The sequence below is a fragment of the Solea solea genome, chromosome 11 (assembly GCF_958295425.1).
Source record: "Solea solea chromosome 11, fSolSol10.1, whole genome shotgun sequence".
In the NCBI taxonomy this organism is placed as follows: Eukaryota; Metazoa; Chordata; class Actinopteri; order Pleuronectiformes; family Soleidae; genus Solea; species Solea solea.
In genome coordinates, this window is record NC_081144.1 from 10,390,509 (window position 1) to 10,406,675 (window position 16,167).

General features: G+C 39.2%; 1 protein-coding gene across 2 annotated transcripts; it reads left to right on the forward strand.

The window, feature by feature from the left end:
* Nucleotides 1-5: 5 nt before the first annotated feature.
* Nucleotides 6-11,391, forward strand: tcea2 (transcription elongation factor A (SII), 2). Of its 2 annotated transcripts, none has more exons than XM_058643346.1 (10): nucleotides 6-143; nucleotides 6,028-6,090; nucleotides 7,116-7,221; nucleotides 7,777-7,879; nucleotides 8,053-8,192; nucleotides 8,633-8,687; nucleotides 9,164-9,320; nucleotides 9,496-9,642; nucleotides 9,762-9,833; nucleotides 11,025-11,391. In XM_058643346.1, the coding sequence occupies exons 1-10, from the start codon at nucleotides 105-107 to the stop codon at nucleotides 11,031-11,033; spliced, it is 891 nt and encodes a 296-aa protein (XP_058499329.1). In that variant the 5' UTR covers nucleotides 6-104; the 3' UTR covers nucleotides 11,034-11,391. The 2 variants fall into 2 exon arrangements, with proteins under 2 accessions (XP_058499329.1, XP_058499328.1); XM_058643345.1 differs by lacking the exon at nucleotides 6-143 and adding an exon at nucleotides 3,617-3,889.
* Nucleotides 11,392-16,167: the final 4,776 nt, after the last annotated feature.

Sequence of the window (16,167 nt, forward strand, 5' to 3'; positions counted from 1 at the left end):
GTGGCTGATAAATCCGATGGTGTCCAGTCCGACCGGCTCTTCAACTGCTGGTGCCGGTGGAGCGCACTCCGCATGCTAACTAACCTTCGTCACGGGCTAACAACATGGATAATGTGGCTGCTTCTGCGTCATTTCAGAGCCAAGTAAGTTCTCACGACTGTCCCACTGACACCCCTCTTTAAGCAAACATGCTTCATTTTCGAGAGTTTTTTTTTTTAAATGAATAAATAAAAGTTCCTTAGTTCCAGCTAGCTGCTAGTGCTAGCGACAGGAAACCACTTTCTGACAGAGCGACGTGATGTAGCGTAACCTTGACGTCAGGCACGTTAGTTCTGAATAGGCTATTATTAGCCTTTAGTAACTAAATATATTCGATTCTGGAATTACAATTTAACATTTAAAGCAATAATTATCATTATTATGTTCGTATCTATTATCATTACCATTATTTTAGTGTGCTGGTACATCCAGAAGATCCTCTATGGTGGTCTAATATAAGCTGACTTTGTCCTTAAGTTCTAAATTTGTTCAGAATTTGTAGAACGGCCAGTGGAACACTATATGCCTTAATGTAAATGAACCTATATAAAAGAACGTAAAAGGATAAAAATCAATTCTGATCTGAAGCACTGGCTGGTGTTCCCCTGATGTGATTACAAACCGTACACACAACTAGTATAGAAGACATGCAAGAGTAAAATACACTATACTAAAAGGCATAAGCCGTAATACAGCCAAAATAATCAATGTACAAAATACCAAAGGAGGGCATAAGGGTTACGTTTGATTTGAAATTAAGTCAATATGCAAATATTGTGAATGTTGATATTAATTTTTATATCCATATTTGCTCTAATTTTTTTTTTTTCAATGATCATCTTGTGACACTGCCTGTGTACATTTGGACCCTTATGGTGTCCTTGGAAACAACAAATTCTAAAAAATTATAGTCACAGTATTTATTTAAAAATGTAATCATCTAAATCAGTTTATGTGCTACTTAGAAATAGTTAGCAAATTAATAAAATAAAATAAATCTGCAAATGAAAAATAGAGAACATGCAAACTCCATACAGAAAGGGCCGACAACCCGGGTCTTAGGTGTATAATGTCAGTCAGTCAGTCTGTCATCATCTATCGCTTCATCTTCTGCCAGAGTGTCGCGGGGGGTGCTGTGCCAATCTCAGCTACATCGGGCGATAGGCGGGGTACACCCTGGACAGTTCGCCAGTCCATCGCAGGGCCACACACAGATAGAGACAAACAACCATTCACTCTCACACTCACTCCTATGGTCAATTTGGAGTGTCCAATTTACCTATCCCCATGCAGAAAGGCCCTTGTTCCAACCGGGGCTCGAACCCGGGTCTTCTCGCTGCAAGGCGAGAGTGCTAACCACTACACCACCGTGTGGCCCCATCTTAGGTGTATAATGATATAATATAAATCTATGATTTTATTACAACATAATGGCAATTATAGTTAATATCTTTGCAGTGAAAACATAATTTTCCACACATAGATTCATATATTAAATTATAAATTTAGACCTGGCTCAACACATAAACAAGCTCCTGCTTAGGGCCCCTGTCTACAGTTATATCTACAGCTTAAAAACAAACTACTGGTTAAATCAATAACTGCAGGCCGCTGTCCTCATACAGTGTGTGACCCATCAAACAATAGTCAATTATTGGTGGTGTGAGGAAGATCCAATTAAATTCTGCTTTGGGCACCATGAAGGTGTCATTTAATAGGTGCTGGATTCAGTGGTGCTTTATCACTTGTGTGCAGAGCCTAGTATTTTTATTCTATGCAGAACAACCCTTTTTCCAAACGAATCATGTATTTTACAAAGGCTTTGACCCAAATGTTTCCTGCACACCACCATCATGAAGTGTCCACAAAGCACAAAACAACTTTACAACATTGCCACCTAGAGGAAAAAAAAAGTAAATGCACATTGAGTCGCCAGTGAGTTTAAATTCAATGGTGAACGGAGAGGCAATTTAGTTAAATGTCCTTCAAAGGCTGAATGTTTCCCTTTTCTGTCCACTCTAAAAAAGATATTCTGCTTTTTGCAATGAAAACATGTTGAGTGTTTTTAGGACTATCATGTGAATGTGAAATTCATACAAAAAGTGATTCTGATCAAAAATGAATTCCATTACAATGCAGTAAATGTCAAATGTGTATATTATAAGCTGATCATTGTCTATAGTTCTCATTTAATGTTTCAATGTAGTATGATGTGATCCTGTCATTTAGTGTCAATGACATTGTTTGTAGTGTTTCTCCTCTGTTTTTATAAGTTATGGTGAGAATGAGTCAGTTACCGAGACTGAGAGAATAAAAAAAACGATATAAAACATACTTTTCTTGTAAGACTTGCTTCACTGAGAATACACTAGAAACAAAAGTAGTCGAAGAAAAACCTGAGGAGGAAAACACTTGTGCAGCTTGATCGTTGAAATGATCCATCTAATAAAATTTTAAATATTGAGCCCTATGCCAAGTTCACCCTAAACTTTCATGGCACAGGAACATGTGTCGGCCCAAGCCTTTATGGGGCTTTAAAGGGGCACTTCACTCAAAAAATACTGTTTTTTACTCATTTCCAGATAAAGTGTTATTTGATCATCAGATATTGGATCAGAGGTACATGTCTCATTCCCACAATGAGACAGGAAGTTAAGAATAAAATTGACAAAAAGTCGCCGTTAAAGTTACATTCTTCCGAGAAAATAAAAGCCTTACACTGCTCTTTATTGTGTTTCTGTCAAGATTTATGAATGAAAATAAAATCAATTATAAAAACTGGTCAAATTAAACAAACACAGCAGCATCATAATGATTTTAAATTTATTCTTCATTTGACGTAGTGTAAAAAAAAAAGAAATGGGTGAAAGAGCCCTTTAAGATGAATTTTGGGGGCTCCTCCCACCACCTCAGAGTAGCCAGTGCTTAACTATTATTGATACAAATGTAACACTATAAAGTGCATGAATTATTGTTGTACACCAAAGCAGTGTCACTCGTTATTATTATTATTTTTTTCACCTTAGAGGGCAGTAAAATAAGAAAAGTGAACTAGTATTCATTTGTATTAAAAGTGAAGCACTAAGTGTGGTGAAACTGAACTTGAATTAAACAAGTGAACCAGTTGAATTACTTTGTTTTTAAAGAAAAACATGCACTAAATTAGCAATCTTAAACTACAAAATAACAATAATAAAAAAAACCATAAAATAACAATTCAACCAGGTCTTGTGTTCCCACTTAAGCTAATCAGTGCCAAAGCCAAAAAAAGAAAAGAAAAAGAAGTTTAATTCTGGACCTGGATTAAACAAGTTTTAGACCAGTGGGAATAGGGTATAAGAGGCTTATTCTAACTCTAGAATAATAATATAACTAACTAAATAAAAACATGATTATAGGTAGTACATTCCCACGATAAACCCTAAATGTTGCACACTGGACCTCTAACTTTTACGCAGTAGTGTAATGTTATTTAGCCTTTTCCTAAAGCTTTTTATCCACTTCTTCAGTGTTGAACCAGCTTGTTTTAAACTGAATTTTGAAATGATCAAAAAAAGGGAACTACGACTCCCAGCATGCCACGGTGTCCACACCACAACAAACGACAGAGGCAACGTCTGGTGGAGAGGAGAGAGAGAGAGAGAGGCTGAGCTAACTGAGAGACACACCAGAGAGAGAGAGGGAGGAAGAAAGGTGAAGACCGGGAGAGTTTTTCGTCCTCTCAGGTGGAGGTTTTCTCCGCTACTCAAGAGCACAAGTGTCGCAGAGGATTCCGCTCAAAATGGCTAAAAATCAGGAAGTGGAGCGCATCGCCAAAAAGCTGGATAAAATGGTGCATAAGAAGAACACGGTGAGTGGCGCCAACACTTGCTGCATCCGCAGAAAAACGCCATCAGGTGATGATGATGATGATGAGCCTTTTACCTTTAACTGCTGAAAGAGGAGGGAAATTTCTGGAAGCTCCGAGGCTGTTTGACTGCGCTCACCGCTGTACGGTTAAAGTGTCTCTTTCCTCTTTCTGCTGAAAAATGAGGAGACAACCAGAAACATGAGTGATGATGCTCATGCTGATCATGCTGATCATGCTCATGCTGCTGCTGATCATGCTCCTGCTGCTGCTGCTGCAGCCGCTGTGTGTGTGTTTGTTTGCTCGTAAATCACAGCAGTGATTGGACTCAATACAAACATCCGCACCTGGAATCAATTTTATTCACCTTTAGGTTATTAACTATTTAACATTTCATTTTTCATGGAGGTAAAACGTGATGAGACGTTAGAGGGCACATGCATATTTAATGTTTTAATTGATTGAGAAGCTTTAAAATGTTATGTGAAGCAAACGGAATTGCCTCATTGTTTAAATGTACTGTCGTTTATTATAGCTCTATTTTTTTTAAATCGTTTTTTGACACTGAGACACTATGAGATAATATAATATAATTAGTTGGCTTTAAAACATAATTACAAACTGCAACATAATGGCACTTTATATTTTAGTTCATGTGATATCTACAGACAAACAAAGGAACTAAACATTTTATGACACCCTAACTGGAATAAAAAAATACACTTAACAACACACAAACTGCAGTTTTATTTATTTATTTACTTGTGTTTTAAATTAGTTGTTAGCAGCTCTTCAGCTCCACATTTACATTGACTCTCACTGTGTGCGGACACTAAATGGTTTTGACAACGACTGAAGTGAAAAAACAAACAAAAAAATCTCCTGTAACTCAAGTTCATGAACAAGACTTTAATACTAGATATTTAAATGACAGACACATAAATCAAATGTCAACCCACTCAATAGATGTTTGACTGAATAATAAAAATGTATAAAAACCCACTGAAAACCCTTGAAGGATGTGGATTATGTCGGGTCACAGGTCGCTTTGTTTTCTAGGAAAACATCTTTCTGGAATGCAGAGGCGCCGCTGTCTGGTCACTGCGGCACAGAGAGTGAGCACAACTGACGTGTGGGAACTCTTTTCTAAGACTTTGTGAACCACAGTGTAGTATTATTACAGGGAACAGAGACAGTGGAAAATTTACCGGAATTTCTTTGAATTCATCATTTATTTGTATAATTTTATCATAGATTTAGTTAAAACAACCAATTATTTACGTGAATGTTTTGTGGCACAAATGTAAGATTTATATTCTCAAACTTTTTCCTGAGACAATATTGAGCTCTCGAGGTAACACCATTATCACCAACGTTAAAATGCAGTGGTGTAAATAGGCCGAGCAAAGTCATCAACAGACTTTTCACAGGAGGGAGATTTATTCCCAGTAAAATAATTTGCTCTGTCATCATCATCCTCCTCTTCCTCACACATGCTCCACACACTGCTATAGTGAAATTAGATTAAGATGGAGCAAGAGATAAGGTGACTCTGATTTTTATTATTTCATTTATTATTATTATTATTATTATTTTGTTATTTATTTAATTTTCTTTTTGATTCCTCAGCTCCACTCTGATCACATATTCTGGCAACTACAGTAGAACAGTTTGACTTTCCTTCCTTTTTACCACTAGAGGAAGCTCGCGTAAAAAGCACTACTGGTGGTACACGTACCACAGTTTGAGATCTATGGTATTAGTTCTCAATTAGTATTATGGTATATGTGTATATGTGTGCATATGTATATGTATGTATATGTGTGTATATATATATATATATGTATGTATGTATATGTGTATATATATATATATATATGTATGTATATGTATATATGTATATATATGTATGTATGTGTATATATATATATATATATATATATATATATATATATATATATATATATATATATATATATATAGGTAGACAGGTGCAGATTTGTTCCTTTACATCACTGGATCTAAGGCCAGGCTTTAGGCTTCAGTGTGCAGCAGCATATACCTGTCCCTTTCAGTGGACCCCACCTTTTGAAGGGTACAGACTTTAAATAATGAATTACTGTGTATTGATTTGATTACAGGACGGCGCTCTGGACCTGCTGAGGGAACTGAAGAACATGAAGATGTCTCTGGAGACCCTGCAGGTAATTAAGTTTGACCCTCCGCCGTGTCATTGCCACACCATCAAATCAAGTGCACCACAAAGTCAAAGCCTGACATCAGGGCTGCTCAATGATTGGGAAAAATAAGAATCATATTTGGGTCAAACTTGAAATCAGGATTATTTCAAACGATTACTCATTGACTTGAACTTGAAACAATGGAATTAATTGCGTGAACATTTTGTTTTACCTTAAATAACTCGGCTATCTATAGGCTCCACTACGCTGTGTTCTATTTTTGCCGGATGACGAGTGGGACAGGAAGTCGAACACAAATTACGACATTAAAAGCATTATTTTCAGAATTAAAGCCCCCATTTTGTAATAATCAAATTATTTATACCTAACTTTGTTAACACAAGCACACAAACGGTGAGATTGCATCAGATAGATATTATTAAAGTGGGACTGAAACCACCACAAATACATACAAGTGTATGAAGGATTAGCTTTAAATCTCATACTGCTTTATCCTATTTCCCACTTTATAATTTGCTACTGTAACAACTTCTGTTAATCTTAACTAAGCCAGGATAGTTTTGGTAATAGGAACTGCAAAAATAGAAACTTTAAGTGGGAAATATTACGACAAATGCAGTTGTACTCCACTGTGCATGCTTGTGGTCCAGTAAAACTGTCATGTCATAAATTTCCCTGTGTTCTGTGTCATGCATAAGTTGTTCCACTGCTACCTTCTCTTTTTTACACAGGCAGCTGACTAAGGGTGAACTTTGAAGCATTAGTCATGATATATGTGTCATATTTTTTTTATAAATGAGGCTTTTGGCATTGAGCCTGAGCACTGCACGCATGCACACAACTCAAGTTAATTAAACTCCTTCTTCATTGGGCAGTGGGAAAAAATTCCTGGGGGAATCTATTTCTATGCTTTTGACTTATCTGTTAACACATGGTACTTAAACTGACAGTGTCCTAGATGATGAGACATGCTTTTCCTGTTTGTCTCTGACCTCCCTCTCTCCCTCTCTGTCTTTCTGTGTCTGCAGTCCACCAGAATTGGGATGTCAGTGAACGCAGTGAGGAAACAGAGTTCAGATGAAGAGGTTCAGACTCTTGCCAAAGCTCTCATCAAGTCCTGGAAGAAGCTGCTGGGTGCGTCTGTGTGTTTGTGTGCCGTTGTACTTCTCTGTGAGAAGCCGTGTTTAAGCTCATGAGAGAGGGGACAGTTTTAGACCGATATCACTGGAACCAACGTAGTTGTAACTGCATGCAAAGTAAATTAAATGAGTTATTTAGTCATTACAGTATCAAATAATGGTCTTTGTTTAATTAGATCAACAAATGGAACGCTCCTCTCCTCATACTGTCATGATAAAAGTGAACCAACAGCACATTATATTATATTATAATATAATATTATACAATAATATGGCTTATATTATTGATTTTCTGGTATCTGATATCTGGACTTGGATACTGATTCCTCAACAATACTTTTAATGATATCAATTTCAAAAAATCCACATTCATTAAACAACAACCATCCTCTCGAAACACAGCACACAGAGACAAACATAAGGCCCATCTTCAATTGATATTTTCATTATTGGGTGATACAGAGGAAGTCTGATACCCTAGTCGATACCACAAAAGTGTCTGATACCCAGTCCTCTGTGTGCGTGTGTGTGTGTGTGTGATCTCACACAGATGGTTCAGAGCGAAAGTGTGAGGAGGAGGAGAAGAAGAAGAAAGACGGCTCTCCTGCGAGGTCATCGTCCACCTCCAAAGACTCTGGCAGCAGCGAGAAAAGGTCTGTCACACAGTGACGTCACATTCGGATGACGTCATTATTAACGGCTGACGGACTTGTGTTTTTTTTACTATGATTTCATGGCAAGTGGACTTGCAACGAGTTATGTCACGTTTGTTCCACCATATTAACCCAAAGTCTTCATCACCTCTCCTCGTCCCTCTGCTTCTCAGTTGTAAGGAGACGCCCCCGACCACACCCACCGCCACCTCCGCTCCAGCTCGGTTCACTACCTTCCCGCCGGCCCCCGTCACCACCGACAGTGTCAGGAACAAGAGTCGAGAGCTGCTGGTGGCCGCGCTGCAGACTGACGGTGAAAAAAACATCGGCAAAAATAATAGATCTTAAAGCTCCACAGTGAAGGAAGGATAAATAACTGAAAGAGAATCTTTATATCTAAAATCTTGCATCTGATTTTAAGTGCTTGTTGACTGCGTCTGCAGGTGAAAATCATATGATGTCATCAAAGGTTCATCTAAATAGATGAAGATACTTCCAGAAGTTCATTTTGAGACATAAAGTTGGTGTTTGCGGTGGAAAGGTTACTTTAAATTCCTAGTAACTGATGCTTGGGTTTGAATTCTAAATGTGCAAATCCATCAAACTCCAGTTTATTAATTGACTTACTGACATAAGGAGTTTGTTACCAGGCCGTCACAGTTTCCTTCACTTTGCTGTGTAGTTTCATCATTAGGATTGATAATACATTTTAACAAGAGTGTGTGTGTGTGTGTGTGTGTGTGTGTGTTTCAGACGACCACAAGACCATCGGAGTCGACTGTGAACACCTCGCAGCACAAATCGAAGAACATATCCTTCACACGCGCTGTCACTGTTATTACTTTGCACGTGAAACAAGCGGGACATGGTTGTGCACCGTTGTGCAGAATTGTGTCTTACCTATAACTGGATTTATTGACTTGAATTTGAATGAATCCTGGTGACATGATCATTTTAATGTGGAATCAGCAAAAGAAAATAGAGAAATGCATCAAAGTAGGATGCCGTGGATGAACCGATGGATGGTACGCGGATGGATTCGGAGATGGTGTTGATACTGGTGGGAGAGCAACTACTCAGTGGCACCAAAATAGAACTTTTACTGTATATTGATCCCAAAGTTACATCATGCATTTGCCCATAGCAGTGTCACAGGACTAATATAAAACCCAATAAAACACTTTGCTGTGTGAGAGCGCTGCATCAGTCAGACGAGCGTTAAATCACGATACCCCTGTGACTAAGTACATTGCTTTTTTGGGTCTTTAACTGCGCGTCCTGCTCACAGATTTTCCAGGAGTTCAAGTCCACAGACATGAAGTATAAAACCCGTCTACGAAGCCGCATCTCGAATCTGAAGGACCAGAAGAATCCGGACCTGCGGCGCAATGTCCTCTGTGGAAACATCTCCCCTCAACGCATCGCCTCCATGAGTGCGGAGGTCAGTTTTTACCTCACCCGTCTATGAGCGTCCTCATTAGCTCATACTTTAAAATGAGCGTTTGTTTGCCTTCACACTTGGAGAGTGTTCTAAAGTGCATCTCACCTCTGTGAATGTTTGAGTCCTGTATATTTGGAATGCAGCCGGTTGACTCGGTGTGTGTGTGTGTGTGTAGGACATGGCGAGTGCAGAGCTAAAGCAGATCCGAGAGACTTTGACCAAAGAGTCCATCAGAGAGCATCAGCTTTCAAAGGTCGGAGGAACCGAGACGGACATGTTCATATGCAACAAGTGTCACGGAAAGAGCTGCGCGTACACGCAGGTGAGAGAGACGCACACAAACGCACACAAATGCGCCAAGTGAACGTTCTTACACACACAAACAAAAACATACCAAACTTTGTGTGTGTGTGTGTGTGTGTGTGTGTGTGTGTGTTACAGGTGCAGATTCGCAGTGCTGATGAGCCCATGACAACCTTTGTGTTGTGCAATAGTTGCGGAAACAGATGGAAGGTAAAGAAATGTCATTATCGATAACGTATGATTAAAATTAAAAATTCAAATAAAATGTCTTTAAATGAACCCGTTAAAAGACGTGGAATGTGGGAAATGTACAGTTGAATGAAATACAAGGGGAGTGTGAAAATGTGGAACACAGCATCATAAAATAAGTCAATTTCAACCTTTGTTTATTTTCCTTCCCTCTGAATATCAGTAGTATTTAGCCACTGCTGCCACAAGATGGCAGCAGAGACTGTAGTCCAGTTTTCCCCCTCAGCCTCAGCTTTCTGCTCAACTTCAGTGCAAACTCCTGGTTCCCTTTTTATGTGTTCACCCTCTCCTCAATCCTCTGTTCCGCATTTCATCCCACTTTTACACGTCTGTTTACTGATTGTGTTTAGTGGCCGTTCTTTTGTTTCTCTCCTTGTGTCTCTCTCGTCCTTCTACTCCACTATCTACTCTTGTTTACATTTTATACCTCTTCTGCTGTCACCCTCCCATCCCCCTTTCTTCCTCTCCACATTCACTCCATTTCCTTGTTGTTTTTTTTTTCTATCCCTTCCCTTGTTTGGCTCTAGGTCAAGGTGAAGTACCTGGTTTGTGGGCAGTCTGTTTTGTTGCTCCGTCACTCTAAAACACGGGTGGAGACAAGTGCACATGGTGAAGCTTTCAAAGATTTTAAGCTGTGTTTTAACCAGAGAGTCAAACTGCATTTAGTTTAGTTTAGTTTGTTTGTAAGTAAGTGTGTATCATACCAGGTGACATTGTGGTTCTAAAATCAGGGCTTGAGTTGCAGCAGTGACTGGGAAGTGACTATAGTAACAAACAGCTCTGGTGACAACAAGCACTTAATGATTGAGGAAGTGTTTTTAAGGATGTGCATTTAAAATGTAGACGTACACCTCAGAGAGGCAGTAAAACGCCTCACCAAATTGGTGGTTTGTGTAAGAGGCAAAAGATCTCCCATCCCTCCATTTTTGTTGTTCCGTGCCAGTATTTTATTTAACCCCAGGATCCACTTTATTTATTCTATTTGGGGAATAAACTCAAACTGCAAAAGTGAGTTGAGAAAACTCATCACCTTCAAGCTCCTTTAACTCCAGACCTTTGCTGATTGAGCTCATATTAAGTTGTTTTCACTGTTCAATGTAAAAGAGTGTAATGATGATAATAATAATAATAATCTTTCTTTCTTTCTTTCAGTTCTGTTGAAGACGACCCGTGTGCATTTATATAACCCCATTGTGAAGCAAACTAACTCAAGTGGGTTGAATTAGGATTTATATTTATTTTTTCATTTTGTATAGTTTTGTTTTATATTTAAAACTAAAGGTTGTAATATATTTGGAGAGGAAAAAAAAATATATGCCAGATCATGTTGTCTATCTATTGGTTTTCATTAGTTTTTTTTTTGTATGGAACACTCATAAGTTAATTTCTTATGCTAGATGAAGCTTTAATGCAGATTTGTATCACACTTAGGCCTTGTGGAAACGGTGGACGTGCCTTTCTTTGCCATGTTTGCTGCCACATATTTTGCCATTGACATTTCTATTAAAGCTGCTTTTGAATGAAACCGAGCGTCACTCTATTTATATCACTATATTTTCATTTGCTTGAAACTTGGAACTTGGTTTGGTTCACTCATCTTCTATTGCTTCATCCTTGCACTGGTGCAAATCCCAGCTGACATAAGGTAAAAGGCAGGGTTCACACTGGACAGGTCACCAGTTCATCACAGGGCCACATAGAGACAAACAACCACACTCTCACACTCACACCTATGTTCAATATAGAGTGTCCAATTTTTCCCTAATCTCCAAATCTGTATCTTTCTGAACTGTGGGAGGAAACTGAAGAACCCGGAAAAAACCCATACACACAGGAGAACATGTAAACTCTATGCAGAAAGGCTTCAGGGGAAGCCTATTCCAGTTGTTTTTCTATCTTAATTTGAAAAATAAAATTTGGGTCCTTTTCATGGCAGACATTATGACGTGTCATAGCGTAAAAACAGAGGCATCCATCCATTTTCTACTGCTTTATCCTCAACATGAGGGTTGTGGGAGGGGCTGTGCCAACCTCAGCTGACATAGGGTGATAGTGGACAGTTTGTTAGTCCATCACATGGAGACAAACAACCATTCAATCTCACAGCCACGGTCAATTTAAAGTGTCCAATTTGCCTAATCCCCCAAATCTGCATGTTTTTGGACTGTGGGAGGAAACTGGATAACCTGGAGAAAATCCCCCCCACACACACACACACACGGGAAAAACAAACTTCAGGTGAATATACAAGCACATCTTCAACAACAGGTCCTTTTCATGGCAGACATTTTATCATGTCGTAGCAGAAAAACAGAGGCATGAATGACGAAATAAACGCTGGCTGAATTCCTTTTAGTTGCTTCACTTTCAGGAGTCCTGGTATTTGTCTTACTGCTGCTGCTGCTGCTCACTTTGACACGTGAACATGTCGGCGCAGCCTCCACAGAGATAAGAGATTCATGATTGGGATTAAAAGCCTCTCTCGTTTTATTTATTTTATACACAAGAATAAATAATGGACTCAAAAATCAACCCCCAAACAAGTAATCTCAACAACACTGACACCGGCGTTGCAAACATGGTGATGAAAAGTGGTGAGAAAACAAGAGTAGAAGAAGCTCCTCTGGTGTTTGTTGTGGAAACACTGCTGCGCTCTTTCCATGAGCATTGGACAAAGAGAGGGAGCAGGGTGGAGCGACACAGGGATGACTAGGACTTCTACAAAGGTCTCTTCTTCTTGGACGGGAAGCAGACTAAGACCATGTGGTTTAGACAGAACACTGATCGACTGGATCCGATGGAAGAAAAAAGCCTTTTTTTGTTGATCTGAGCTTCAACAACCAGGCTGCAAACTAACAGTTGGATCAAATTTGCTTTACAACAGGTATGATTAACTCACAATGATCGGCTACTACGAGACGCCCTCTTCCCAACTCCAAAGAAACAACTAGCAACACATTAAACAAACTATTTTAAAGGTTCATTTCAAAACAAGCACAAAACATCCAATGGCAGCGAGTGGTTCAAGGAAGTCCACTGGCGCTGGGACCAGGATCAGGCCTCTTATAACGGAACCTCCTGTGCAGGACCAATCAGCTGCCAGGATCCACCGAGACGCTCCCACGCACCTGTCACCCGCTTAAACATGCACACCTGTAACCCATCGCACACTCACATGCACACACAAACACACCAGGGAGAAGTGTGAATGTTTGAATATAAAACCCAACAAATTACCTTTGTGGTTCAGTCAAGATTCTTAAAGTCAAGCGTCTTATGTTGTTTTATGGGTCTATAACTTATCAGGAAAAAAAAACAATTGCTAATAACATTTTGATCCAACTAAAAGACATGAAAAGAAGGATAATGAATAGATTATACAAGTTATTGTGTGTCCTAGGGGCAAGTGTTGGTATATGTAAACTGACAGGAAAGTAGTGGAAGAACTGCCAGTTTGATATGCAGTTATGTGGAGTATATCATATAAACCCGATCATATAGATTTGTGAGGATCAAAATGCTGGGCCCCCAAATTACATTTTAACCTTAGGAGTCCATTTTTTAGGTTACGTTTAGGTAAGTTGTTGAATTAGAGTCAGACTTTAAGTTTGTATGAATGTATTATGTCAACGGTGGGTCCCTACAAGTGTTGTAATACAAGGACTGTGGGTGTGGGTGTGTACATATATGTAGGTATGTGTGTGTGTGTGTGTGTGTGTGTGTGTGTGTGTGTGTGTGTGTGTGTGTGTGTGTGTCACGGAGAATTAGTTCCAAACACAAACAGATCACGTTACAGTGAACTGTGGAAAAAGACCAGACTCATAGGTGTGTGTGTGTGTGTGTGTGTGTGTGTGTGTGTGTGTGTGTGTTGGTTTCCTTAAGGAACTGATTGTTGGGAGTATCAACACTGAAAGTCAAATGCAGCAGCTCTGTCTCTGCTCAGTTCATGTTCAAACTGCACTTCCATGTTATGAAGTAGAAGTTTAGGTCTCTTACCTCCCCACAAGTCCACACGCTTATTTTTACCGCTTGTCTTCCTGTGCCTCCAGGAACCAACTCTGAAAGTGCTCATTTTAACAACAATAATAATAATAATAATAATAAAAAAATATAACAACAAATATTTAAATCAAATTACTCCTAAGTATGTCTTTATATGCATATTCATAGCTTCAGAATAAGATTGATATGTTCTTTAGACAACGGTAAACAACCTTTTTTTACTGCCATGCTTCTTTCCCTGGTAGTTGTTGGAGATTAACCCACATTTTTAGGATTGTTAAATAGGTTTAACTGATCTACAGTTCGGCATTTATTTCTGTGTTGGCACTCTGGCCAATCGGTGGCCGGCAGTCTGGCGACGTCACGCATAGTACTTACTCAGTGTGCTTGGAATCTCACCAGAGCAGGTACTAAAAAAAGTACCCAGTACTATGCTAGTGGAAACGCTAATTAACCGCGATGTGCCGTGCCGTGCCGTGCTGAGACGAGTGAGTAGAGCCGGTGGAAACACGCCATTAGTTCCCTAATGTACTGAGGAAACAGACGAGTAAGAGGAGGTGTCCACTACTTGATGCAACCTATAGTCCCTAATCCTTAAATATTGGACCTTTACATAATTATTTACACATCTTGTGCAACATAAACAGACCAGTAAAGGGCCACAGGCCTCAAAGTTGAGACTTAAAAGCTGGACCTGGAGCACAGTGGTAATGGATGGGAAGTCACTTACACCGGTAAATGACATACGTGACAACATTTGTGTCAGTGGGATGTGTATATTTCACTTGAACATGTGTGCAGGTGTGATCCTGCTGAGAGTTTACAGTGTGGGAGGAGCTGCAGGGGCTTACTGCAGGTGGGGTTAACCTCAGTAATAAAATAAAAAAAAAAAAAAAAAAAAAAAACTGCCTCCAAACAACCACCTGCTTCCTGCAGAGATAAAACTGGTTTACTAACTCAGCCCATGTGTGTGGTAACAGTTCACACACTGAGCTGCTGCTGCTGCTGCTAAAATAAATCTTGATGATTAGCTCTTGCAACACAAGGACGGTGTTTCTCGACGGACGGAAAGAAAGCAAACAAAAGTCCATCCAAAACCAATTTATTTGGAGGGAAAAGTGAAAGTGAGTGCACCTGTTCATTTGTGTAAAACTGCTTTGTGTGCACACACACACACACACACACACACACACACACACGCAGTACGGGCGAGGCAGGAAGTGGCTCTGTCAACTGTGATGGCTGTTTACAAAGGAGTGTTCGAGTGACATCTCAACTGTTACTGTGTTTGTTTCATAATTTGCTCCTGTCTCTAAAAAAAAATGTCAATATCACTACTTCTGAGGTGTTTCACTATTATTTTATAATGATTTCTTTAAAGTGCTTCATTTCCTGCACGTGGAGCTATTTGAACAGCCCACACTAGGAAAAGCACAGGTGCAAACGAACGATGGCTGAGTTCCATTTAGATCAGGTTCAGGGTGCATGTTGGTTTACTGTCACACTGACTCGACTTGCATGAACTTACACGTGTGACTTTCCTGCTTAAAAAAAACAAAGAAACAAAACAACTAAAGGATAAATAATATGATATTTTATTTATGACTCCATTTACACCTGACATTAAATGCAGTTGAGATGGGATTTGAATGAACGTGACTACTTTACTCACTTGACACTGTCCTGAAAAAACACAAAACAAAACAAAAACTAAAGTTTAAAGACGCTGAACAGAAGAAGATGGAAGCTTATCTATTTACACCTGTACTCTCATGTGGTTAAGTTCTACCTGAGCGAAATTCAATCACCTGAAAGGAAACATTCTCATGAGGAAAGAGAAAGAGAATTAAAAACACCAGACAAACGAAGCCGCATCTCGTTGGATGTTCAAGAGTTTCCGTTTATATATGTACAATTAAAATCACAGTTTTAACAAAATATAAAATAAATAACATTAACAATACTAAGATAAATGCATTCTGAGTGACAACTCTGGGTAAGACGTAGGCATCTCCTTTTTTTTTTCTTTTTCTTTTTTTAAACGTTGCCTCTGCCTCCGCATAGAACTACAAACATTTGTTTTCCTTATCCTACATTTCCCATGAAGCACAGGGTGTAGGAGGCATCCCCCTCTCAAATAATAGAAGTATCTTCTTTTCATATATATATATATATATATATTACTATTATTATTATTATTATTTTTTTTTGCACCTGGATTTCCCCCCCATCCCTGAATTGACCAACCACGAATCTCCTGCTGCCACTCAGGAGCAGGCACCGAAGCGGGTGA

Bases quoted from the DNA above. Each gene is read 5' to 3' on its own strand.
- tcea2 (XM_058643345.1), top strand. From the start codon at position 3,821: ATGGCTAAAAATCAGGAAGTGGAGCGCATCGCCAAAAAGCTGGATAAA. The intron at 6,091-7,115 runs GTAATTAAGTTT...CTGTGTCTGCAG, and splicing joins TGTCTCTGGAGACCCTGCAG to TCCACCAGAATTGGGATGTC. The intron at 9,321-9,495 runs GTCAGTTTTTAC...GTGTGTGTGTAG, and splicing joins TCGCCTCCATGAGTGCGGAG to GACATGGCGAGTGCAGAGCT.